Source organism: Ctenocephalides felis, unplaced genomic scaffold (assembly GCF_003426905.1).
Source record: "Ctenocephalides felis isolate EL2017-DRISC unplaced genomic scaffold, ASM342690v1 CF-g0.4_SCAFFOLD_03570, whole genome shotgun sequence".
In the NCBI taxonomy this organism is placed as follows: Eukaryota; Metazoa; Arthropoda; class Insecta; order Siphonaptera; family Pulicidae; genus Ctenocephalides; species Ctenocephalides felis.
The window spans coordinates 11,534,880-11,560,205 of NW_020539724.1; the positions used below are offsets into that span (position 1 = coordinate 11,534,880).

At 31.0% G+C, this 25,326-nt stretch overlaps 1 protein-coding gene across 2 annotated transcripts in view; it reads left to right on the forward strand.

Annotated features, from left to right (window-relative positions):
- The window catches only part of LOC113383358 (transcription factor AP-2-epsilon), a 540,995-nt gene that overhangs the window by 41,679 nt on the left and 473,990 nt on the right, over nt 1–25,326 (forward strand). For both annotated transcript variants that reach the window (XM_026621630.1, XM_026621629.1), the window contains one exon: nt 9,994–10,186. In XM_026621630.1, coding sequence (XP_026477415.1) covers nt 10,172–10,186 — 15 coding nt within the window. In that variant the 5' untranslated portion in view covers nt 9,994–10,171. The remainder of the gene's footprint in view (nt 1–9,993; nt 10,187–25,326) is intronic.

Genomic DNA, 25,326 nt, shown 5'->3' on the forward strand with positions numbered 1-25,326 from the left:
CATCTTGTTAATACAAGTACAATGTTTTTTGAATTATTCAAATCGGACGGTCCGTTCTCTTAAAAACTGAGTTACCGTTCTTGGCACTTTTTGCCCCATATCTTTGGAACGGCTAGACCTGCCTTCGCCAAAAACTAATCAGCACGTCTCCGTATTAATAATAATAGAATGTTTTTTGAATTAATCAAATCACTTCATCCGTGTTCCCGAAATCGTCGACGAAAATTTGTATCCGCACACACACATACACATATACACACATACACACACACACACACATAGATCCATTTTTTCTATGTTATGCCAAAATGTTCAGAAGGTTTCGAAACGTAAAAATATATAAACATTTTCATTTTCATTTTCATTTTTTTTGCGATTGCTATAACTTGCCCTACTGGAAGTTAATTATGGTAAAATACGGAGTAAAATTTTATAATTAAATCACTTCTCGTAAGCCTATAATATTTTAATATGTATATTAGGAACATAAGTTATATCGACATAATAAAAGTCTCGCATTGTTAGAATTTTTTTAAGAACTAATTTTAACTAACTAACTTTTTAAAGAAAGGGCTCTTCTAACCTTCACAAAAAATTAATCAGCACAATTACCAACTGGTAGTTTTTTAACGGATTTTGAGTCTTTAAAATCGTCTATATATCATACTTCTAATAAGTTTCTATAACCATTCCAATCATCACAATCCACTTGGACAAAATCCGTGTGTATTCAAATTCACGTTAATTTTATTACATGTTTATGTATCAACACAAGCAAATAAAATGTAAAGATAATTATGAAACAATAAAATTTCATCGGGATTAGTTTTTTATTCGTTTTTGGCCGACGAAATTGCGTGTTGGATGTGGGCAGATAAATTGTTTGTTCTCCGTGGCTAATGAACACAACCCTAATCCAGCAAATTAATCAGCATATCGTACGAGGATTTCATTAGTTGTATACTTTTTAACTTTTAATTACAAAAAGGTTTTTGAAATCGATGTTACTTAATAAAACCGAATACTACAATCTATATTAATTTTATCCTATACTTTTAGACGTTCTACATATTCTTTGGGATTTGATTAATTTTTCACATGTAATAAATATTTTTTAGAAATCCTAGTCTGTTCAACTTTTTTAGAACAGTGCTATTTATATTCTATACCTGCGTTTTGCTTGAATTTTGCATACAAACCACATGTCATTTAGTACCGTTTTGTATGAGGAGCACTGCGTACCAAAGTCTTACCATAACATTAGTCTATTTTACGGCAGAATCAGCCCCTTATCTTCCATGGGCATTGCAAAGTATATTAGCATTTTGAAAACTTGTCTATTTGTATATATATTTCTTTTCTTTTATCCCTGTATCGAAAAGCAGTTTCCGAGATTTATTGTTAGAACTGTTGGCATCGTCTCCGTCCGGTCGAGAACGATATTTCATAATGAGTTTAATGCTGTTTAACGCAGCTATCAACATGAGATATGCCTTCCACAGCTAAAAGTCTCTTGAACAACCATTTCATTCTAAAACAGCGACAAGATATTTTTCATTATAAATACAATTTATTTTTTAATTATTCCGCCGGCTCGTATGTCTGCTGCAACAGGTATATGCATTTTATAATATATATGGGCGTAGGGCTTGGTAAGAAACTCACCTAGTAGATTTGGTGATTTTGTATCTTACATTGAATGACCTCAAATTATTTTAAATTTTGTATCATAACATTAAAACAAAGATCTTGTTAAACCATCAACCAATTATTGATGGATTGATGAATCAAAAAGTGGAATGTTGTTTTAGAATTAGATCAACAACAAAAATCACAATTTTGTTAGTCCCTCGTTGGTCAATTGATTCCTTGGTGCTACTTTACCAAAAAGTGTTTCTTTCTGGATTATCAGTTAGACAATTTAGTATATTAATAATATTTTGTGATTTTAAATTCATTTACTAAAAAATGTGATAATTGCAGTGTATGTTGATCTAGCAGATCAAGTGCTTTTTCCTTTTTGAACGTTTCTGGTGCTTTTTGTACCAATTATTGAACAACCATATTTTTTAGTTGTAATACCCTATTTTCTATTTTAATCTTATTCTATTTTGGAAGTAATTCCTCTATTTTTCATTTATCAACCCTGTTTTAAATATAACAACCGACTAATAATGAATACCTGGCCTGTGTGTCCGTTCAAACGCTTTTGTGTGGGTGACGTGATGAAGAAAAGCGTATGCATTTTATGTTATAAATATGCAATATATGAATTGTTACACAGATATATATATATATATATATATATACTATATATATATATATATATATATATATATATATAAATCTTTACATATGCCGTGATTCATTTTCTTGTGGGATACCGGTCTTCTGGTTCAATTTCCGAATTAGACAGCTCGCGGATTGTTTTTGGTTTTAAATTGAGCGACCGAGAGGAACTAAATAAGAACTGGTACACACTTGTGTCCAAATTATATTTATATTTATATAATTTATTATTTCATATAGTATCAATAATAAATTGACAATTTATAGTTCGAAAGTTGCTATTTTATATTAAGTATTTAAATTATAGGTATTGATGTAAATGTTTTATTTATTTATGTTAAGTAATTAGTTGTTGGTTCAATATATTAGTTATCAGGTTATGCGTAATAATACAACTTGGTAACATCTAAATTATACTTGGATAATATAGCAAAGTTTAAAGTCCTTCGTATTCTGAAAATGATTTCTTTTTGCAATATTGACAATTAATTAGAATGATCGAATCATTGGTGCTGTCTCTCGACCTTATTTGCTGTTTTTTTAATTATTTGGTATATCATTAAAATGTTTTTCTCATTATTACAACTTTTTACTCTTTTTGTAGTTGCAGGGTTTGTTGATATTGTCATATATAAATGTGTTGCTAAACAAATCCATTAATGCCTATGGTTGCAAAAACGAAGCTCTTACCACTGGTCCAATGAGGTCCGATTTAACATAATTAAAAAAACGGCGGCGTATATAATAAAAAATAAAACATCTTGGATTTTAGCTGAAGTAATAGATCAGCCTAAGATAGAACTTCCTGGCAACTTGATCCAGTGGTAAGAGCTTTGTTTTTGCAACCACAGGCATTAATAGATTTGTTTTCAAGTAAAAATAGCCCTCCTGGTCATTTATGAGAAAAGATCAATATAGATGGGAACAAATCTATTAATGTCTATGGTTGCAAAAATGCTTTTACCACTAGTCCAATAAGGCCCGATTTAACATAGTTAAAAAAAACGGCGGCGTATATAATAAAAAATAAAACAATATTTTGGATTTTAGCTGAACTAATAGATCAGCCTAAGATAGAACTTCCTGGCAACTTGGTCCAGTGGTAAAAGCTTTGTTTTTGCAACCATAGGCAGTAATAGATTTGTTTCCAAGTAAAAACAGCCCTTCTGGTCATTTCTGAGAAAAGATCAATATAGAGTCATAATTCAAAAAGAGACAACCTTTGGGTTGTCTTCTGATACTTTGGTACACTATAATAGCATAGTTCTTATCTGAGCAAACATGATGAAGCTGGATTTAAAAATGACAAATTTAAGAAAGTTTCATTTAGGGAATTCAACGATTTTCCTTTATCCAAACTGATTTACCTTTCTGTAATCCCAGCCTAATAGATGGATCGTATGATATATACCCGAGCATCTGGCTGATATCTTGGAACGCGAACTTTGGATCGCGTACGCGAAAACAAAAGGCAATTTTTCTCTTTTTTCATACGAATTATTATTAAGGCATATATATACGGACGGACGCGGTTATCGTGCTTTATATCTGGTATGCGCCGTATATAACAACTGCGCCGATCATACATAATAGCCGCATATTTCTTGGAATATTTAAAGGTGTTTATCATAATTTTCGTACAAGACTTTAATGGTGCACAGATTCACGACAAAGGGAAACAATCGGCAATTTATGATAAAAGATTCAATTTTCTTTAAACAAAGTTTGAACATTTAGATTCTAAAAATCTCATGCTTAGTCTACCTATTAGTAACCAATAGCTAATGGTTACCAATAATATGTATTCCTCTTGGTACCTGATTTAATAATATAATATTCATCTACCTTCAATTTAAGTGACATGAATTTGATGCAGGTTCAAATCCTAGTTTTAGCCTACCTGATATCAAGTAGTTGTCATCCATTTTTCCAAAATAGTTCATGGTGAGAAAAGTCTTTTCCGCCACTGTTAGAATTAGTTTAAATTAGTTAGTTAAAAATAGCTTGAAAATAAATAAAATTTGGAAAGAATAAAGAAAACTAAATATTCAAATTTGCAAAAGTTCATTCATCACTATCCAATTTTTGTAAGCAAAAGTGATACATTCTCATTACTAGTGTTTCAAAAATTCTACAATAGATGCTTTGCTTAAAAAGGTATATGATGAGTTATGTCTATTTTTTATTTATCGACTCATTACCGTTAGATAAATTATTGTTTTAAGTTCTTTTAATTGTTCGAAACCACTTTCTCGTTACTTGCGTCTAAAATATTAACATCCAATCAATACGGTCGTTAAAATCCGAGGCGACCCAAGTTCAGCTCTTCGATGTTCGGTGACATGAGGTTAATGTTTTTAAAAATTTTTAATTATTTTTTCATCATCAATCGTCCGAAGCATAGGAAATGTTCCCGGTCAATTTATTTTTGGTAGTTTCACGGTCGAAAGACTAATTAGTCGATCGTTGACTGCATCTACCTGTCTAATGTTGTACCTTGCATGCATAGAAGTTATTTTGATATATAGGTAATTGATATTGGTTTATTACAAAACCTTGTTCAGGTTTTTATGTTAAATAACAAGATACAACAAATACTTTCAACTGTCGTCTGTTACCGTGTCAAAATATTTGATAAATGTCAATATTACAAGGTCGGTGTATTTATAGGAATAGTTTAAATGTCATTTAGAAGATTCTATCTTGTATATATTCTAATGATTAAGTTATTATGTGAAACCATCAAGAATAAAATGCATTATTTGATAGTGCATCGCAGTCGCGTGTCGCCTCGTATATAATTACATTTGAAAAGTAATAAATTGCAAAGATTATTGTACACGTCGGTTTTACAAGAATTTTGTTGTCACGTTTACATAATATATAAGCATAATTATATTTATTTTTCAAATGAATATGGAGAAAATCGTAATAAGATTGATATTTGTGTATCAAATATGACATGCTAGAAATCAGGGGGCTTTCATTGATCACGTGAGCAATTACATATGGATTTTTGGATCCATTCTCTCCTCCTTATTAATACGTAATGATATTCAAAATTACTCCCTTTTCCACACCAAACATTACGTGTATTTTTAGTTACAAGAAAATATTTTTTTTAAATGTTTAAATTTAAAAACAAAAACTGATAGAAAAATAAATACACGTGATATCTTACTATACCCCCAATGTGACTTTGTCAAACCTCTACTTCTCTTAAAAACTTCACGTGATTGATGGATGCCCCATCATCTATATTATTAAGATATAACATTTATTAGATACCATACACGTTTAACATATATTAACAATATTAACAATACCAATAGTTGCTTATTTTGCAATTAAAAAATTAAAAAATAAGCTGATAAGGCATCTGATTTTTGATAAATCAATTTTATTCGACATAATAAATTTGCATCTAAATTTATAAAATGTTATATCGATATTTCACACAAAAATACTGTATAGAATTTTTTTATACCAACGTACGTACTTGTGTGTTCTTCATACTCTCTATTTTTTATTTAAAAAAAAACTGATTTTGAATAATTTCATATTTTGTCAAGGAACCTTAGGAAATTGCATGTTCCAATTATCTAACGCCGTTTTGAGTACCAAAATTAGTATCAGATAAACAAATAATGAAGTATTTAAATGAATTATTGTACGTCCTCGGTCTATATTTACCCCTGTCACAAATTACACGTTCATAATTTTAACAAACAGCTGACGGATTAAGTTCTCATTTATTCAAACAAAAAACTAATTTCTTAAACAACTCATTCTTCAACAAATAATCATCCAAAACGGAGTTATGCTTGCAAAAAAGACGCATACCGCGAACGGAAAATCTGGCGAGCAAAAACATGCTAAATAATTTATAATTAAGTACCCTTAAAACGTTGGTTTGGCAAGCGATCGCTAATCGACTTTTAAGGTTTTTGCGAAGTGGTGAGGTCTTAGTACATGAATTCGAATTTGGCTTATGAACACGGAGATTTTTTTTTGAACGCGCCTCTTTTGGGCTACCGTTTAATTAAGGGGTACCATCGCGTTGGGCGGAACGACGTGTACGCCCTTCTCAATTATCAAGACTACCGGATTCAACCACCTCGATGATACTAAGATCTGTTTCGAAGGCAAACTGGATAAACGAAAGCAAATAATGGATTAATTAAATTTTTAGTTTATTTATTAACAAAACCAGCGAAAATCGAAATACCTGCAGGTATTATATTATGGCATTCTTACATGTTTGCCCTTGATTGTATATCTGACATTTAGAACTGAGCTTAAAATTTTATATAAATGATGAATCATTGAATTTTAGGAACTAATTATAAATTTTTTGCATATTGCTTATTGTTTTATAAGAAACTAGCAAACCCGACGAACTCCGTTTCGCCTCCAGATAGTTTCGTGAGAAAGATGAAGAAATTTTTTATTTGTTTTATATTTGAAAAGGAAAAATTTGATTTTATTGCACAACAGTAATGAATTTATTTCGATTACAAAAATGAAGTATTTTTTATTTGAACTTCTCTAAGTAAATGAAAGTAAATCCGCAAATCATCCGTTTCATTGGAGTGCTCTTAGCTAAACCACATTTTTTGTTTTTTGGTCTGACGTTAACACAAACAAAGCGGATGGTTTCCCAACGCGTGAACAGGCAACGTATAACTGCCCACGTGAAAAACAATGATTTTCTAAATTATTTATTTGAGATTTATCCCGCAAACACTAAGCGATTGGCCTTGCGACTTGTTATTGCGAACTGGAAATTGCAATCGTTTGAAGTCAAAAGACCAGTCGGAATCATTGGTATGTCACCAAATCGCAAGCAATTTTTGATTGAATGGTGAAATTCAGCGCGTGTACATCATTATTCTTTGCGGCAAGAATTGCTCGTTGACTTAACCAAGCATAATTCTGATAATTCTTACTAATGTCATTACTCGAATTTTCAATTACGATGCGTGAAGTTCCAGCAATTTGCATTAAGCACGATGCTACGCACTACTAATTTTCTTAGCTATAAACCTTGCGGATTTATGTGAGACCTTTCCAAAGAATGCAAAATTGTCGAAATCGGTTCGTGCGTTCTGGAGTTATTTCGTCAGGAAGGAAAACCCGACTTATTTTTATATATATGTAGATAATGTATTTGAAATTATTCAAAACAATTGTTGATTATTTTCATTTTTCGAATTTTTAATATACGTTATTTCTATAATTTTTTAAAAAATAATAGTCCTTACACTAATAAAGTATCTAACTAGTACATACTTATAAGTACTCCAATGAGTATTCCAATAACTAGGCTTGTTGATACAGATTCTGTGTAAGAGCAAATCTATTAATATTCATGGACTGTGCATTCTTATTTTCCAGCATAACTCGTCTCCATAAAAGTGTAGCATGCGCATAATCCAATTTTAAACACATAACCCGGAGTGTTCAAACAGAGATCATAGCCTTTTTTATTGTTAATATATCTTCGGCCGGACTCATCACTCTGCCGAACTGACCTGCAGACACACCTTCCAACTAGGGTAGACAGATCGATGGTAATATGGTCGGTGTAATTATAAGAAGATCGATGTAGAAAGATTGAGGATGCAAAAATATTTCGTGTGTTAATGGACCACATCCAAATTATCTTTTGAAGACCATAGAAATTACTTCTAAGTTACCCTGTGGAAAAATGTCATAATTATTTTACGCGAGTCTTTGGTATAAGGTTTTAGGAGCCGATTCTGGTTTAAAATAATTATGTTACCGGTCTTGAGTTTGTAGTCACAAACTGCCAAAAGTCCGTTTTTGCTGTTAGATCCATTGTTTTACACAATACAAACTTTTAAAACCTACCCTCAAACTGGTCCAAAAGTGAGAATATACGCCACAATAAAAAGTTGCACTCGTAACTGTGCCATTTTGAGGTTTGGTTTTAAAATTAATATTGTGAAAACGATTGGTCAAACAGCAAAGAAAACTATTGACCAGTTTATATCAAGTCTTCTATTTCTGCACCATTACCTGAATTTCTCTATTAGTTTGATTTTGTCAAATTATCCTCAATTATCCATTAAATATGATTGATATATCGATATTCAGTTATAAATTGCCATCCCTACCTCCTAGTAGCGTTTTACGAGCCTTCGGGGGTCATTTGAATGTCTTTTTGAATGGCGCGAACGTCAAGATACTAAATCATTCGACTGTAAAATACACATTGAACTGCCCACGTGTTGGCACTTGGTCGTATCATAAAAAACATCGTCACTATATTTCTAAACTGAGGACGGTTTGATATTTTTTGTATTTTCTTGGTCGCGAAAAGCGACAGAAAAGCTATAAAAGTTGACTACCATCAACGGAAATGAGTTTGTAATGGGAAATGGAAAAAAATATAAAGGATGAGATAAAATGCTAGGTATAAACTTAACAGACGTTCACATTTTTGGAAAAATTGATTATATAAACGTCCAATAAATGAATAAGACACTTCCTTAGTTTGGCCATGAGGATTTTTTGACCTTTATACCCTCAACCAGTTGCAAAGTTAAGGAAGACATCAATATGCCTATATTTAATATTATACGTTTATGGTATTTATTGCCCTTATATTTTATTAACAATTACATCCTACCAAATCAAATACCAAGTGTTCAGAAACGTTCGACATTTAGCGTTAAGCAAACAGCAATATTTCTTGTATATAGATGTAATTACATGGGAAATCTTACTAGAAGAACATTCATCATGTATAGACAGTCGGCGCTTCCGAACTCACTGACATATAGCTATTGGCAATTCGTTATGGTAATATAGTTTGTTCCGACAAAAAAGACCATGTTAAATACTTTGGAAAACACCTTAGGGTAGTGCTCCTTAAAATACATATAAGGCTGAGGTTGAAGGCTTGCAATGACCAGCTTTTTGTTGCAGTTTCAGTAATGCATTAAAATTTGGACATGCTGGATCAATTAGAGACACTTTGCATATAAGTACTGATGCCAATATTTTGTTTGTTATTGAGTCATTCTCATACCTGATCTTTACTGAGTATTAGTTATCACAAATTGATTAAAATTGTTTTAGATTTTGGATACATTTGTTTCAATTTTGGTCTCAAGTGATTCAGAATGACTTTGGGATAGCATAAAATTAACACATTGGCAAAAACACTTTCTTGAAGAAGTTCATAATTTTAACTAATTATTTTTGAATAAAACTTTTTTTTATAAATGGGTCCAGGTAGGAATAATGCTTGGCATTCGTTCCTAGCTTTATTCATCTTATCCAAATACCTTAGCGTGCCCCTAATTTCCTTTGCTCAAATTTCATATAAGTCCTTGAGCTAAATCCTGCAAATTAATAAGATATTTTGTAAGTCAAGGTCTCTAAATAATAATCGGATGCACGTGCTATGCCTAAAATTAGTCCTTTTGGATGAAGGAGATAAATATTGTTAATCGCCAATAATGACAGTGCGTGACTTGCATTCATAAAATAGATTATTGACCTATATTAGATTTTAGTTATTTATTTATAGTTAAAAAATAGGGATACCCAAGTCCTTGAAATGATAAAAAAATCATACAAATTTAAATAAATATGTAGGTTCAAAAATATAATCTATAATAGATCTATCTATTACCGATACAATTACTAATTCCAATTATCTTTATTTTATAGTTGATCTTCCCAAGAAGCATGGCCCAGCGGGAATTGATATTTCGTCCGCGGGGGGCTCAGCCGACGGGTGGGGCTACTGCTTCTTGTGGACCCCCGAGTGATTCTGTCAACGCCCCATGGAGTGCTTCGCGCCGCTACTGTGAAAGGGACTCCTGTGGATCTTGTATTGATTTGAAGAATGTGCATCGAAAAGGTAAGTGAATTTATTTTTATCTTGCATGATAGAAGACTTTTGATTTTACGTAATCAAAAGTCAATTATCTGGCGCTACTGATCATTTTCATTACTTTGTCGTCGGGGTAATTGAAATATTAATAAACAAATGCATAAATATTTAATTACATATTTATGCTAAGATCTGCGAGATAAATTTATGCACGGAATTAAATATAACACATTATCGCCTTGATGAATACTTGTATGCAAGTAAGCCTGCGGTGTTTAATAAACGACCATAGAATATAAATAATGTTTAACTACGACTATGTAAAAGTAAATTATAGATTATAGGGTGTGATATCGAATAAGGTTGTTAGAAAAATAAATCTTGTTGCATTTTATTATGTAATAAACGGCTTACATTAAAGGTTTGAATAAAAAAATAATCTACTTTCACTCTTTGCGGAAAATTTATTTTACCATTTTACAATACCGATTGCACGAGCAAACTTTTAATGTAATAAAATTAGAGTTTTGATAGAACTTGCCTATACACTTCGGTTCATTTTCTTTTTGAAGAGGGCCTTTTGAAAACGATTTATTTTGGATATTATAAATTTATATTTTAGCAGTTAGTATTAATTCTAGAAAACTAGGAGCAATTATGCCACACAGTCTAAGAACATCAAGACAAATCCAAAACGTAGACTATAAACAATAAATTTTTAACAGTTGTTTTTATTGCTATTTTGAATTGGTGGATTTAGGCACATATTTAGATTGACTATAAAAATGTAAAAAAATATGAATGTTATCATATTAACCTTAATGAATTTTTTTGTGTACATTTTTATTCTATACCCATTACAACTCAGTATCATTTACAATATTACCATAATCGTAATCTGCAGATAAATACATGTAATTACAAAGAGTAAAGAGTTGCATAATAGGTGACCAATTATGTATGATTACAGGTTTAGTAATCTAAACCAAACACCTTATATGTAACACAGAGAGAACGGACTCTTTGATAACTTTTGCACCTATAAGTCGGCAACAATCGATAAGAATCATTGCAAAAGTAGAATATATTGTGATATTGCTAAAATACAGGGTGAATTTATTAGAGAAAGTGAAACTTAAGGACTTGCTCCAAGTTAACATTGATTTTTTTTATAAATGATTAGCTAACAAAAGTATGAGATTTAACTTACCTATGTACAAGAATTTACTGTTTAAAAATAATGTCCTGATGGCTTATACACTGGACAACTGCTGACATTTCTTCTGGCACAAATTATCTCTCAACTTGATTTACTCTCAATGTTTTTTTGCATTCCAAATATTTTATCTCAAAGGTTCAACATAAGGTTAATAGTCAAAATTTAAATCGAATGACCTGCGCATCCTAGCTTGGCTAAATCGTTTTCGTCCTGCGCACATTTGGCATTTTGGGGGCCCATTCCAGGACTCGAGCAATATCACGCTTGTTTAAATGCGTTAATAGCTGTCTGGAAATTTTCAAAAGGATAAAAACTTTTTTAATGGCTTGTGCAAGCTTTTGTAAGGGAATCTTTAAAATATTCGTGGCAACAAAATTTTCTTGGTTTCATGGTAAAAAATCATTTGTAGAAAAAACTAACTTAATTGATTGTATATTTGTGTTACTGTTTAATTTTCCATATTTTTTCAAGCGTTATTAATTTGATTTTTACAAGTGTCGTTAAGAAAACTTTATTAAATGATTGAAAAACCATTTAAAACTCAGTTACAATTTAATACAAAATTTTAGAGAATTCTATTAGTCGACGGTGCATTAACAAATTAGATTTTTGTTTATTCACAAGAATGGTTTAGTATACTTTCATATGAATCAAGTTGATTTTTATTGGATTTACTATGTTGCGCCAAGAAGCATTGTACTAGATTTGCATATTGTGAAGAATAATCACACTAACCATTTTTGAAAAAAATGGGTTCAAATGTGGGTGTTATAAGTCAATAAAAATGGTTGTACCATTTGAATAAATTATAAAGTAACTAAATTTCTAGAAACTTCAGATCTGTTCAAAATGTTTTAAATAATGTGTTTTTTTGTCTCCATTACAAACTTTTTATTTAGAATTGTGCCCAACCACGTTGTCGTTTGATTTTTTCCTAAACCACGTTTTACTTGTTGAAAGTTAGAAATATATTTTTTAGGCTCTTCTCCATATATCCTATTGAAAAATTTATTGTAAATTTAAACGAATTGATAGTCTCTCACTTAAATTTCACTTTAATAGCCAATCATCGCAATCAGCGTGATGTTTTTGAACTTTTGATACGACATCTGTTCGAAAAGTCCCAAATATTCATTTCACCCTTTTGCAAGTAGAACGATTATAAAGTTTTACATGTGGGTTATAATACTCTGGGTGTATCATTGCTTCATTTGAATCGGGATTATTAGTTCAAATTCTCAAACTTTAAAATAATTTTATGAAAAAGTAATAATGTAATAATGAAATTGTGAAATTATGGAACTCTTGTAAAAATAAGTAGACGTTCTATATAAATTAACTCTTGCCACTCGCATGCTGCCTCTGCCACTCCGGCGTCATAATACGTATTACTTTTGCATTGCGCGAGTGGAAAGGGTTAAAACATAACATTTTTTACAAATTGAAAAATGCTAAATATTACTGTAAAATCACAAATATTCGAATTTTTAATTTACATTTTTCACTTTCTGTACGCTTATTTTTGTAAAAATCTCTCAATTTCTTCTATACAAATTGAATGTCAATAATCTTGAGATGCATTGAATTTTGTAATACATTAATAAATATTTAATAATTTAATCTAAGCTGTAATCTTTCCGAATTTGTATGAACATTTTTTTATGCATGGCTGTAATTTCTATAAGAGTTTGTATGAAGAATTTCTATGTATGTACTCAAGCTCTAATCTCTATGAATTTGTATAAAAAAATCGCTTTGTATAGATGTAAGCTGTAATCACCAACTAGACACATGTGTCTTTCTAAACTTTTAAATATTTTTTCTCCATTTATATACTATTTTATTATACAGTTTGAGGATCTCATTACCATAAGGGTCGAAAACATTTACGTGTGCGGTAAATTCAAATTTAATGTCATCCGGATTATCCTGCAAGGGATAGTGTCCTTGTTTGCATTTCGCACGACGAAATGTTGTTTAGAGACAAACGACTGAAGTTATGATGTCGAAACGTCGGCTGTTTTGATAACTATCACTAGCTGATCGTATGCAAATTTTTAGTAGAGGGAAGATAGAATCTGATCCATGAAATAGACTTTTAGGAAATGGATTTACAAATATTTTAGTAAAATTGCAGAAACAAATTTTTATTTGAAACTGTATCGTTATTACTTTTATTAATCATACAATTTAGTCAAATTTTCTATTACTCATGTGTATAAAATAATATTTTGCGCGCGCCCGATTTAAAATTGAGCAATGACCCGCGATATCTGGGATCATCCCAGGGGGCGACGCCGAAGCAAATCATAGCTGCATTAAATTATTTATGCTTGACTTTTATTTAAATCTGCATATCTAGATATCGTTATGAGATATTTATGACAAAGTTGAGCTTAAAGTTCAGTCTATAAAAATATACAAGGGCCCAGCGACATTCAACATCACAGAAGTCAAATATGGAATCAACATTGATGATTAGGAAATGTACTACACTTATAGTATTTTATAAATCGTACTTATGATTTTACCGTGATACAAATATTTTTATCAATTTCTAAAACAGTTCAGTTACCGAATAAAAAATACTATTACTACTTTTGGTCACAGAAGATCACTAATATTTGGAATTTTATCAGAAGATTGTTCTCCTAGTCGACCATGGTATGGTAAAGTCGCGTACATCGCAATCAAATGCTCCAGCCGAGCGTTCTGCCGGCATATAATTTTATAATGGAATCTGGAACGAGATTATAGATAGGCATCGACATGCAAACTTCCACACAAAATCACTGAGATACATTTTTAGGAGAAGACAATGCTTTTGTAGAAAAAAAACGCGGAAATTATGAAGTAACCGCACGGCGAATGTTACTTAGATATTGCCTGTTGAGGAAAGATGTTTCCAACAATTTCATAAACTCTTCTTGGTTTACTAATGGTGAATTTTGATATTTATTATTGACCCCTGTAATAATTATTTTATTCTTTTTTCTCTTTTACATTATACAATAATCAGAGCAATTGCAGAATTTTCCTTTTAAATCAAACGCATCTAGAAATGGTAGGACTTTTGTTCCACTGAGGGTACAGTTTTTACATTAAATCTGTAGTCAGGTTATTGAGGTCTCCTTTTAGATTAAATTCAGGTAAATGAGCCATTGTTGCATTAAAACTGCTTTTCTTGATGACATCTAGTATGAAAGGGATGTTGAGGACATAACCTCTGATGTTGCTAACAAACCAAGTGCCCTCAATAATAAATAAATGTATAAGATGTTTTTATTTTATTTTCCTCTACTGATGCATATACGATATTCAAATTAATTTTTCCTCTACTGATGTTTTTTCTTCAGATATTGTTAGTCAACTATTACCAGCTCCACTTATTTTCTTGATATTAAAATATCCACTATCTGGATCCTGATGGATGCATATCCATCAAGCAATTATGTTCGCGAATTAAATTGTCAGAAAATGCAAAAATCAGAATGTAATACAGGCGATTCCATTATAAACGATTTTGATTGTATTAAAATCGCTGAATTCTTTACTTCGTAATGGGCTTTAAATCTTCCTTTAATTCGAATCTATTCGAACATTTTTGATTTATGGGTTTCTAAGTATAGACTGAGGATTTGAAGTTATTTTGTGTAGAATTCGCGAAAAAATATTTGATTGATGACTGGTAAGAGATTTATTGTTTGTAATTTCCTAAATATTGCGGTTGGAGAAAATTGCTTTGGCTTAATTCGGGAGGTTTTAAAAGAAACATAATAAATAAAAGGAGATTGGTAAAATCTTATTTGAGATTTAATAATAATTTGAGAATTCGTTTTAAAATACACTGATACGATTTCGTGGTATTTGGTGCACTTCTGGCACAAATAAAACTTAAATAATGTAAATAGACTTTTATCGCGTTAATGATCTCATTTTTTCCTATTTTTACAAAAAATATTTTCTAAATCAATATGCTGTCAGTTTTATATTTTTATATCTATTAATCACTAGCAACATGCAACATCTGAATGAATACCTTTTACAGTTAAGTATATCTTGAGGCGATCGTCTATCGCAATAAAAAATCCCTTGATTTTTTACCTTCCACGTTTATACGATTCAAGGCATCAATTAAAGATCAGCAGACTCATAATCAAATATAATATACTCACAAAATATATAAATCCTAACACAATATCCAAACGATGTTAGTCCGAGATGATAAAACTTAAAATTGGGATACAATTCTCTAAAATGTTGTAGGCATTGGTGATATGATGCATTTTTTAAGAAATCCATTTCTGTTATTAAAATTATTCCTTTGTAATTTTTTATGATTATTTTTCATAAATTTCTCTTTTTGTGAATGGCACTTTTTGCAATTTTGGTATAAAAAAAATCAAAATGACTTGAGACCTCGATAAAACATCATTTTTGCACTACTTAAATATTGGTGAACATTTGCCATATGAAGATACTAAATTTTATTTCCTTTATTTTGTCGTGGAATCTCAGACTATTTTATTTCGTCTATCGTGCCTCATTTAGTGATCTATTTTCAGCAAGCTTTTGCGTTTTTTGGGTTTATAATCATGATATCTTTTTCTTGGGATTTCGGATTTTTTACAATGCAAGAAATTTGGCGCTACACGCAAATCTCTTTAGCCATATATTTTATACTCTACTAGGCGGTTAATTAAATAAACCACAATATAAACAACGTAAAAAAGGAACAAAATAATTATACAATATATAATAAATATATACAATATTGGGTTGAGATTTGGCGGTACTTCATTTTGAAATAAATGGAACATGTAGATATATTTTGAGAAATTCTTATGCAATCTGTGAACCATATAAACTATGTAGATACGATATAAATCAAATCGTATCGTGACCAATTAAAATGTAGTTCTCTCCATAATTCTTGAATAAGTCATTAGTGATTTTGTAAAGTTTCTTATTATTCGAATTCCTGAAGGCATTTGCTATATATACATATATTTTCTGAACGTTGATGATTGAACGATTTGTCGATTGAGGTTTAAAGTTTTATTTTTAGAATATGTAGACATTTTGAATTATATGCATCTATAGAGTGAAATTACTGTTGTCTTCAAATTTTCTTAAATAACTAGCAAATTGGACGAACTCCGTTTCACTACAAGATGGTTTGATTTTAAGTAACATTTCGTTTGGTGATTAAAATATGAAGAAAAAAAATGACTGCTGTTGAAATTGAATAAAAATTTGCACAATACACGATTTGAAGGTTAGGAAACGAATAGCTTATTTTTCTACTTTTTTGCACAATTTCACAGTGAACACAATGCCGGTTTGTTACATGATGAAATTAACTGAGCAGAGAACAATGAGTAGCAGTCAAACAAAAAATATTAGTTTGTAGTACATGCTAAGTATCAGAGATGACGCTGTGTGTGAAAAAAGTGTTTTCCGCTTTTCTGTTGAAATATTTCTTCAATTTTCTTTGCTATAAATCTTGGAGCCCGAGACCTTTCCAACGAATGCAAAATCGTCGAAATCGGTTCGGGCGTTCTGGAGTTATATAGTCAGGAAGGAAAACCCGACTTATTTTTATATAATAGATTAGTTTTTCTTTAACAAGGAGAACCTCAAATTCTTCTGGCACTTTGATGTAACTTCGCATGGTGATCGAGTTGATACTCAAACTGAATAGTTTAAAATATTATAGCTCTATGAGAAGTGGTTTTGTTATAAATATTAAGTAAAATTTTGAAAAATAGACCGCGCGCCATCGAGAAACATAAAATTAGCTAATCGAAAAATTTACTATTCACCAAAACATCTTTCTTTATAAAATATAACTTTTATTACAATGTATCTTTCATATTTTTTATCCGTTTTTACAAAATATCCATCCTATTGTTAGCCGCAACTCGCTCTGAAGATTCTTTTATTTTTTCGCGTGCCGATCGAATTATGTCTGCGACGTGATTATATGTTTCGGGGCGTAATTGTTATAATTTTTTATTCTTTAGAATATCATAAAATTGCAGGTTTGGAAAAAGCCGATAATCTGTCGTTTTATTGAAAATCATCGTACGTAATAATGGAAATTGAGTGCTTTTATGTAAAAGTAATAGAGTATTTCTTCATCGATTAATTTGGCGTAAAGTATGGTTTTTGGTTCCAATAATAGTAAAAGTAAATTTAAAAAACTATTCACGTTCTTTCAAAAAATGCTCATTGGCAGTTCTAGTAGAGTTACTAATATTTAAACATAACGTAAATTGACGTTTGAGTGGAATTTGTTAGGTATCATATAACCAACTCTTTCGGCTTTATCAATAATAATTTATTGTATTTATTAAGTGCCAATTAATTGTAACTAACGACCTGCTTTGTTACTACGAGATTGATTTACATCATCGCTCTTTAGATTAGTACGAACAATCTATTTGATTACATAAACTAACAAGAATTATAAATATTTTATATAATTTTATATGATTAGATAAGAAAATCTACATGAAAAGGTAAACGTGAACATAAACTATTAATGCAATGTTGTTTATAATGGTTTATTGGTATTATACACTTCTTCGTAAAATAGTTAAACCACTTTGGCCTTCGTGAGAAGAAACAATAAGCATTAGTAATATTTTTTTTGACTAAACTACAATCTGTTTATTATTATTATGAAATATTTAGTAAATGCTTTGTCAATTTTACAGATCTCTAATAAAGGGCAATCCTGGAGTTGTCCTCATGTATTTTTACATGTTATATAATTTATAACTGTCCCGTAGATATTTAAATAAATAATTAGTGATATGTACGGCATCGTGCCTTAAGGCAAATTACTGGAACTTCCCGTACCGTAACGAAATGTTCGAGGAATATTAAATGTTTTCAAATAGATTATTATAAATAAATACTGTAGCATTGTCTAATATTTATAATAATTATATAAACTGAATTGCAAAGTTGAAAATATTTGTTTAATGTATATTAGAACTTAAGTCAAAATTACAATTAAAATCTGAATTATTTTCGATATACAGAAAAAGATTTTGAGAAAAAAAATGAACAAAAATTTGAACATTTTTTTCCAAAAGCAATTATTTTGTTAAAACAAGTCGAAAGTTTTTTGAATCATTCAAATCGGACGCTTAGTTCTCTCAAAAACTGCTATTTATTGCACATTTAGCTATGTATCTCTGAATCAGCTGAACCTGCCTTTCCCAAAAACTTATCACCACTTCTCCCCGTCATTATAAATTGAATGTTTTTTGGATCATTCAAATCCGATGCTCCAATCTCTCAAAAAATCGATTTCTATTTTCTGCGTTCTTTGCTCCGTATCTCCGAAACTGCATTTGCCAAAAACTAATCAGCACATCTCCCTATCAATAGGAATCAAATGTTTTTTGAACCATTCAAACCGGTTGATCCGTGCGCCCAAAAACGTGGACGAAACATTGTATCCATTCTTACATACACACACATTCATTTTTTTTGAGGTATGCCAAAATGTTCAGGAACCGTCAAAACGTGAAGAAAAGTAAAAATTTTCAATTTCGATTTTTGGACGATTACAATAACTTAACCTACGGGAAGTTAAAAATTAAATTTCACGTTTAGAGCATTTAGCCACCTATAACATTTCATTTTTTTATATTCTATATTATCTTTATATATTCTATGTTATTTTGCATATATATTCTATAGCTATACTGTCTTAATATTTATAAGATATCCTATTCTATCTTAATGTTCTTCTGATTTCTTCATTATTATTTATCTTCTAAATCTGATTTTCTTGAATTCTAATCTTGCTTTATCTTTTTACTCCTCATTTTTGATTAGAAAAATCTACTCAACTTAATTCTGATCTTCACCAATCTTTCTTTGCTTTTTTCTTACTTCTACTTTTATTCAAATTCAATTCAACAATTCTAATTATATTTAATTTCAAATTAACTATTTTCAAATTCTGCTTAATTTTATTTCTATGCAATTTCTAATCAACAACTCAATTTCTATTACACTTTTCATATTTTTTATATAGTTGACAAAAATCGATCCAAGGACCTTTGGCGTATGAGTCGCGCACCTTACTGATGAGCTATTCCCGCCACAATTTCACGTTACATGTTCATATTTTTTCAAAACCTATCTCCAAATTCCATTACCAGTCAGTTTTATCATGTTACTGTAACTTTTATTAAAAGGTACTCGGCTCGGATGCGTCCTAATTGGTCATTGTCGGTGTAATCGGCACGTGCCGTGCGTTACCCGGTCTGAGGAGCGCGGCACGTGCCCCGCAAAAAAATCATACTCGAGTTGTTTTTCCTTTGGAATGGATCTAGGAGAAATCCATTATGCTAACTCGGATACAACACGGACATATATCTTGTTACGCTGTCGATTTTAATTAACTGTAACGATATATTTTGAGAAGAGGTAGTACTTGTTGTATCCATTACTCTTACCATCTTATGAAATAATGGATGGTGGGTAATGGAAAATTATTTGTTGCTTGTATATTTTTGGATGATTAACGTTTTTGGAGCTTTGTTTGTCTTTTGCATGATTTCAAATATTTTTCAATATAAGCTAGCTAATTTGTGGATTGACCATATATGATGTTCTTGAGATTCATGTACAATATACAAATATTTGATATTTGGACATGACAATTTATTATTGGAACGTGTATACAATTCCAAAATTACGTGTTTTAATACATATTTATATTATACTTAAGGGGGTATTCTAGTGTAGAGCGATAAATTTTAGGTCATTTTTAAAGTGTCGTAAAAGAAAGCAATGAATGTTTTTTACTATCAATTTTTTACCACTCGTTTATCAATATTATTAAAATACAAAGCAAAAACCACAAAATATAAAAGTTGAAAATTGTAAAACCTGGCAGCTGATGAAGTGGGTAGTCCCAAAAATTGGCACCTCAGTCTTGACATGATTTCAACCCTCCTAGCCATCGGAAATGCAAAAACTAAAAAGATTATTAATCTACAATGATGTCGCAATCGCCCGAACTAGCTATAAATAAAAAAATTACAAATTGACCACTGTTTGAAAAAAGTTTCTTTTACTGTTTTTTTTTTTGAGTTTCTCGAATTTTTTAAAAATAGTAAAAATTGGAATTTGGGGATAATCCTAGTTCAGGCTATAGATAGGTCTATAAAAAAGACTCTCTGAACATTTTAAGTGAATCGGTCGAGTAAAACTCGAGAAATCGTGTCAACAGTACTGAAAAAGTCTGTTCTGAGAAAAACGTATTTAAATTTTTGCGTGAAGCCAAACCAGTATGGAAACCGCGTCAGTAAAAGGCCTATATTTTCGAAAATAATTCAAATTTTCAAAAACCTTCATGTAACCATATTTTTAGATAGTTAAACTTTGAAAATATGAAATAAAAAAAATCGATTTTTTTGAATTTCTACACTAAAATACCCCCTTAAATTCATTAGCAGTGCCAATATGAATATTAGCATCATCGCCGCTATCAAATATAATCATTTTTTCTAAATCACTATTACTCTTACCAAAATATGATATTTTAATTAGTATATTTGTTAGTATTCTTTGCAATATGATCTATATGAAATATTATACATCCCATATACAATGATTTCAATATTACTCTATTCTAGAGTTTTTTATCCATCAGTAATATGATCTACTAGTTTTGATTACCTGGTACACCCTTGATGATATCAGTTCCATAAAATCAATTTCGTACAGGTGAAAACTGATTCAGTAAACTAGTATAAATAATTCTATTTATTAATTTATTCATTTGTTTAATTAGAAGATTTGCAAATTTGTAGTATTTACATTAATTTAATTCGTTATTTATATTTGTCTAAAAATATATCTATAGATTGCCTTTCACCATGTGTATATTTTGTTCTATATTTATATGTATATCGATTTTGATGTGTATTTTCACGTACAGGGTTCTTTATAATGTTTTGATACTTGAGTTTATGTTGCTTATTTGAACATTAGATGGCACGTGCTAGCCCTCAAATCATCAACGTGAAATGTTCTTCAAAATATTATGCTTCAGTTCATTTTTTAGGTATATATGTGTGTATATATATATGTATATATATGTACAGTGCTGGATTTACAGTAGGGGCAATCGGGGCTACTGCCCAGGGCGGCAAAATTTGGGGGGCGGCAAAATTTGGATAGTGAGAAAAAATTCTATACAATATAATCAACTTTTTTTAACAACATTTTTTATTTCAAGAAATCTAATTAACAAAACATAATACAATTGCAATGCAAAATTTGGGTTGAAATAAACGTTCACTAAAACTCATTATTTTGCCTTGCCTCCCTCTCCGAACGTAAATTATCAAATTGGTTAATAAATTATCAAATTTGGCAATTTGGCAATTTGGCTAATATAAAGATCCGTATACAAGCTGAAAGTTTAAGAAAAATATGTTCTTCAGTTCTCGAGCCCTCTTAAAATATACGTATTTGTGCACTACCAAGCTTATAGCGTCGAAAAAAAAATTTAAACTAGTGACTTATGGCACTGTGCCTTAAGACAAATTACTGAAACTTTCCGTACTGAAAATTACATTTTATAAAGAGCTTTAAATTTCATTGAAAAATGAAAAAAAATGACTTCTAAAACACATCCTTGTATTTTGAAATTTAAAAACTATGAACTTTTTGCAAAGCAATCGCGCTGCGTAGCTGTTTCAGATAAGAAATATCGATACCAAAAGCCAATCAGTACGTCTCCCCATCAATACAAATCTAATATTTTTCAATTATTCAAGTCGATTTCGAGAACACGGATCAACCGATTTATGATTCAATTCCTATTGATAAGGAGACGTGCTGATTAGTTATTGGTCAAGGCAGGTCCTGTTTTGAAGATACGGGCCAAAATGCCAAAAATGATAATTCAGTTTTTGAGAAAAAAGCGTCCAATAACATTAAAAAAAAATTACAGAATAAATACCTGCTTAAATTTGTGGGGGGCAGGATTAGCGGTTTCGATGATCCAATAAAAAAATTTGAAAAAGAAACATTTGGCGGACAAAAGTGATCATAAGACATAGGCACATTAAATTATTTTAACATATTAAATAATTAAAATATTTTAAAGATGAAAGCTGAAGCAGCGCGATTGCTTTAAAAAAAAGTTCGAAAGTTCGTAAAATTTCAGGGATGGGGGGGGCGGCATTTTTGTCAGTGCCCCGGGGCGCCAAATTTCTAAATCCGGCCCTGTATATGTATATATATGTATATATGCATATATATACATATTTATATGTATATATATACATATATATTTATATCCTACAAAAAATTTCATTGAAATCCATGTTCCATTTAGCAAGTAATTAGACTAAATATTCCTAAATCCTGTTTCGTACTTCTTCGTTTCAAACCGCACTAATATAATATCTTGATTTTACTACCAACGATTTTATTGCGGTTTTTGGTCCTTACATTATTGTCTCAAATCACGAAATGCTTGACCACTTATTCCTTATTTTAAATTCCTGGTACCTCCTTATTTCAAAACGACTCTTCTGAAAGAATCGTCAACATTTCTTTGTATTGCACTTGATTGCACGCATTGCAGTCGAAATTATTTTATAGAGTTAGAGCTTATAGAAAAAAAATCATAACTCATAAAGATAGATATTTTATCTATGATGATATAAATGTGTAGTCTATAGACGACACTCGTAGTCGACATTTTTAGCGAAAAGGATAAACTGCTGTACTCTATATTCTTATGAATATAATTAAATAGGACTTCTTTACTACTTCTTCTAACTATAGATTTCAAACAAAAATTTATCTATTCTTCTCATATTTGTGTCAGGTTAATATGTTCCACAATTTCACTTCCTTCTCCTAGCACATAATCTACATCATACATATTTGGCAGCAAAATCTTTATGATTGTACATTATGGTTGTTTCTAATCACTATCACTAATGATAGTTAGTTGGTTAGGATGGACGTCAACCTTACTTTGCATAAAATTTAGTCTGTCCTTTAATCCTTTACCCCAGCTCCTTTCCTGTTACTTTTGCATGCTTATTTCGGTCGTCGTATAGTTAATGCGCAGAATGACGATTGCGACTCGACTGGCATGCACTTCATTGCTTTATAATAGGCGTCAATTCGGCTGTTACCGTTTCTTCTTGCCTTCTTTTACCTTATTACCTTACCTCTTTGCCTTCTCTCGAAGCAAAAGAATGAGCCGTCCACCGTCCACTCAATCTTTCACCCGCGAGACATACCAAAAGGTGATGTCGAGACCGCATGCAATTGTTAATGCGATGCTCTTTGCTTTGTATATCGCGGGCTGGAATTTCTGCATCGCAGAAGAATGCAGGCAATTTGTATCTGCATCGGGGATAAATGATTTTTCTTACCCAAAGTGGTAATTGAGAATTTTTGACTCGCAAGACGATGGTGATAATAACGACACATGGTATGAACACTGGGCATAGATGGCTTTCGTATGAAGTCATTGAATTACTACCGAAACACTATTTCTTAACAACCAGAACATATTGACTATTAGATACAAATTACTAGATCCAATCAATAAGCCTTATTTTTTAAGTCTTCTAATTTCTGGCGTAAGGAGCAGCGGGGCAACGAGTGGATTGCTGTGATGTTCTAGTCGTAGTCTGTCATGATGATTAACAAATCATGTTCTTAAAAAATCTTTAATATAGATCACAGTACTTTATTGTGCACAGTTTTATTATTAACATTCTAAGTAGTCTCGATTGTGTTCCCTGTACAAATGCTACATTAGATTTGCTGGAGCAACCCCAACGAGCAATTCCCTATGACCAAGAAAGAGATTTTATTTTCAAGTCGGAAATGAAAGCATGAAATTTGTATTTGCATCGACGATAAATGATTTTTTTTGCACAAAATTGTAATTTAGAATTTTTGTCTCGTTTAGTCAGTCAGGAAGAACAGAGTAAGTTAACAAAGACAATAGTACAAACAATTGCTATAGTTGATATTTGTTTGATAACTATTTGAGAAATACCAAAAAGTGACGTGTTTTTTTGTCCATAACCAATCCAGCACGGTCATTACCTCTGTAATTTCCTTTCCTCCGATCCCACATCATCGGAATTTCTAAATTATTTTCTTCATCTCGTGAGTAACAACAGTAGCCGACGTTCGGCACGTACGCTGTACGCGGCCAATTTTCTCAAATTTGATTTCGGGCATAACCCGATGATCATTATAAATAATAAAAATGTATCACGCCAAGTACTTACGTGTGCTATATTATACACTAAGAAAATAAATAAATATATACAGAAGATGTAGAAAGAGGTATACACTCAGGCAATCAACTCACCGAATGAACTTCACAACAGTACCTACGTGCTCGTTTTATTACCAACGCGTGCTGAGGTCATACTGAGCACAGATTAGGGTCGAGGAAAAAGAAATACAAAATTTAATAAAATGATAAAAATAAATCCAGTTTCAGGCAATTGGTACATTAAACCTCTGATTTAGGTCTTACCTAACATACGTTGACCAAACGTTCAAAACCCAACTTAGATCTATCACACACTTCTATCTACAAATAATTTACCAACTTTTCATTCTGGTTTTATAATAATTATCTCAAGTGCCAATTATAAAAAAGTGATTCAAATCACATTTTTCATATTTTATGTCAATATTTTCCTATCCCCATCCCTAGTAGATGTCTGAATAGGTTTTTATGTAGCCGGAGCAAGTTCAAATGAAAGAGCAAAAAAAAAAAATCATTACAAAAACAAGCGAAGGAGAAGAAATACAAAAATAAAACAAGTTGCACGCAAAAGAAATAAGAACTCCGCACACGAGCGTGGACCGTGCCATTTGGTGGTGTTGAAAATCGATAAAATCCATCGAAGAGGAA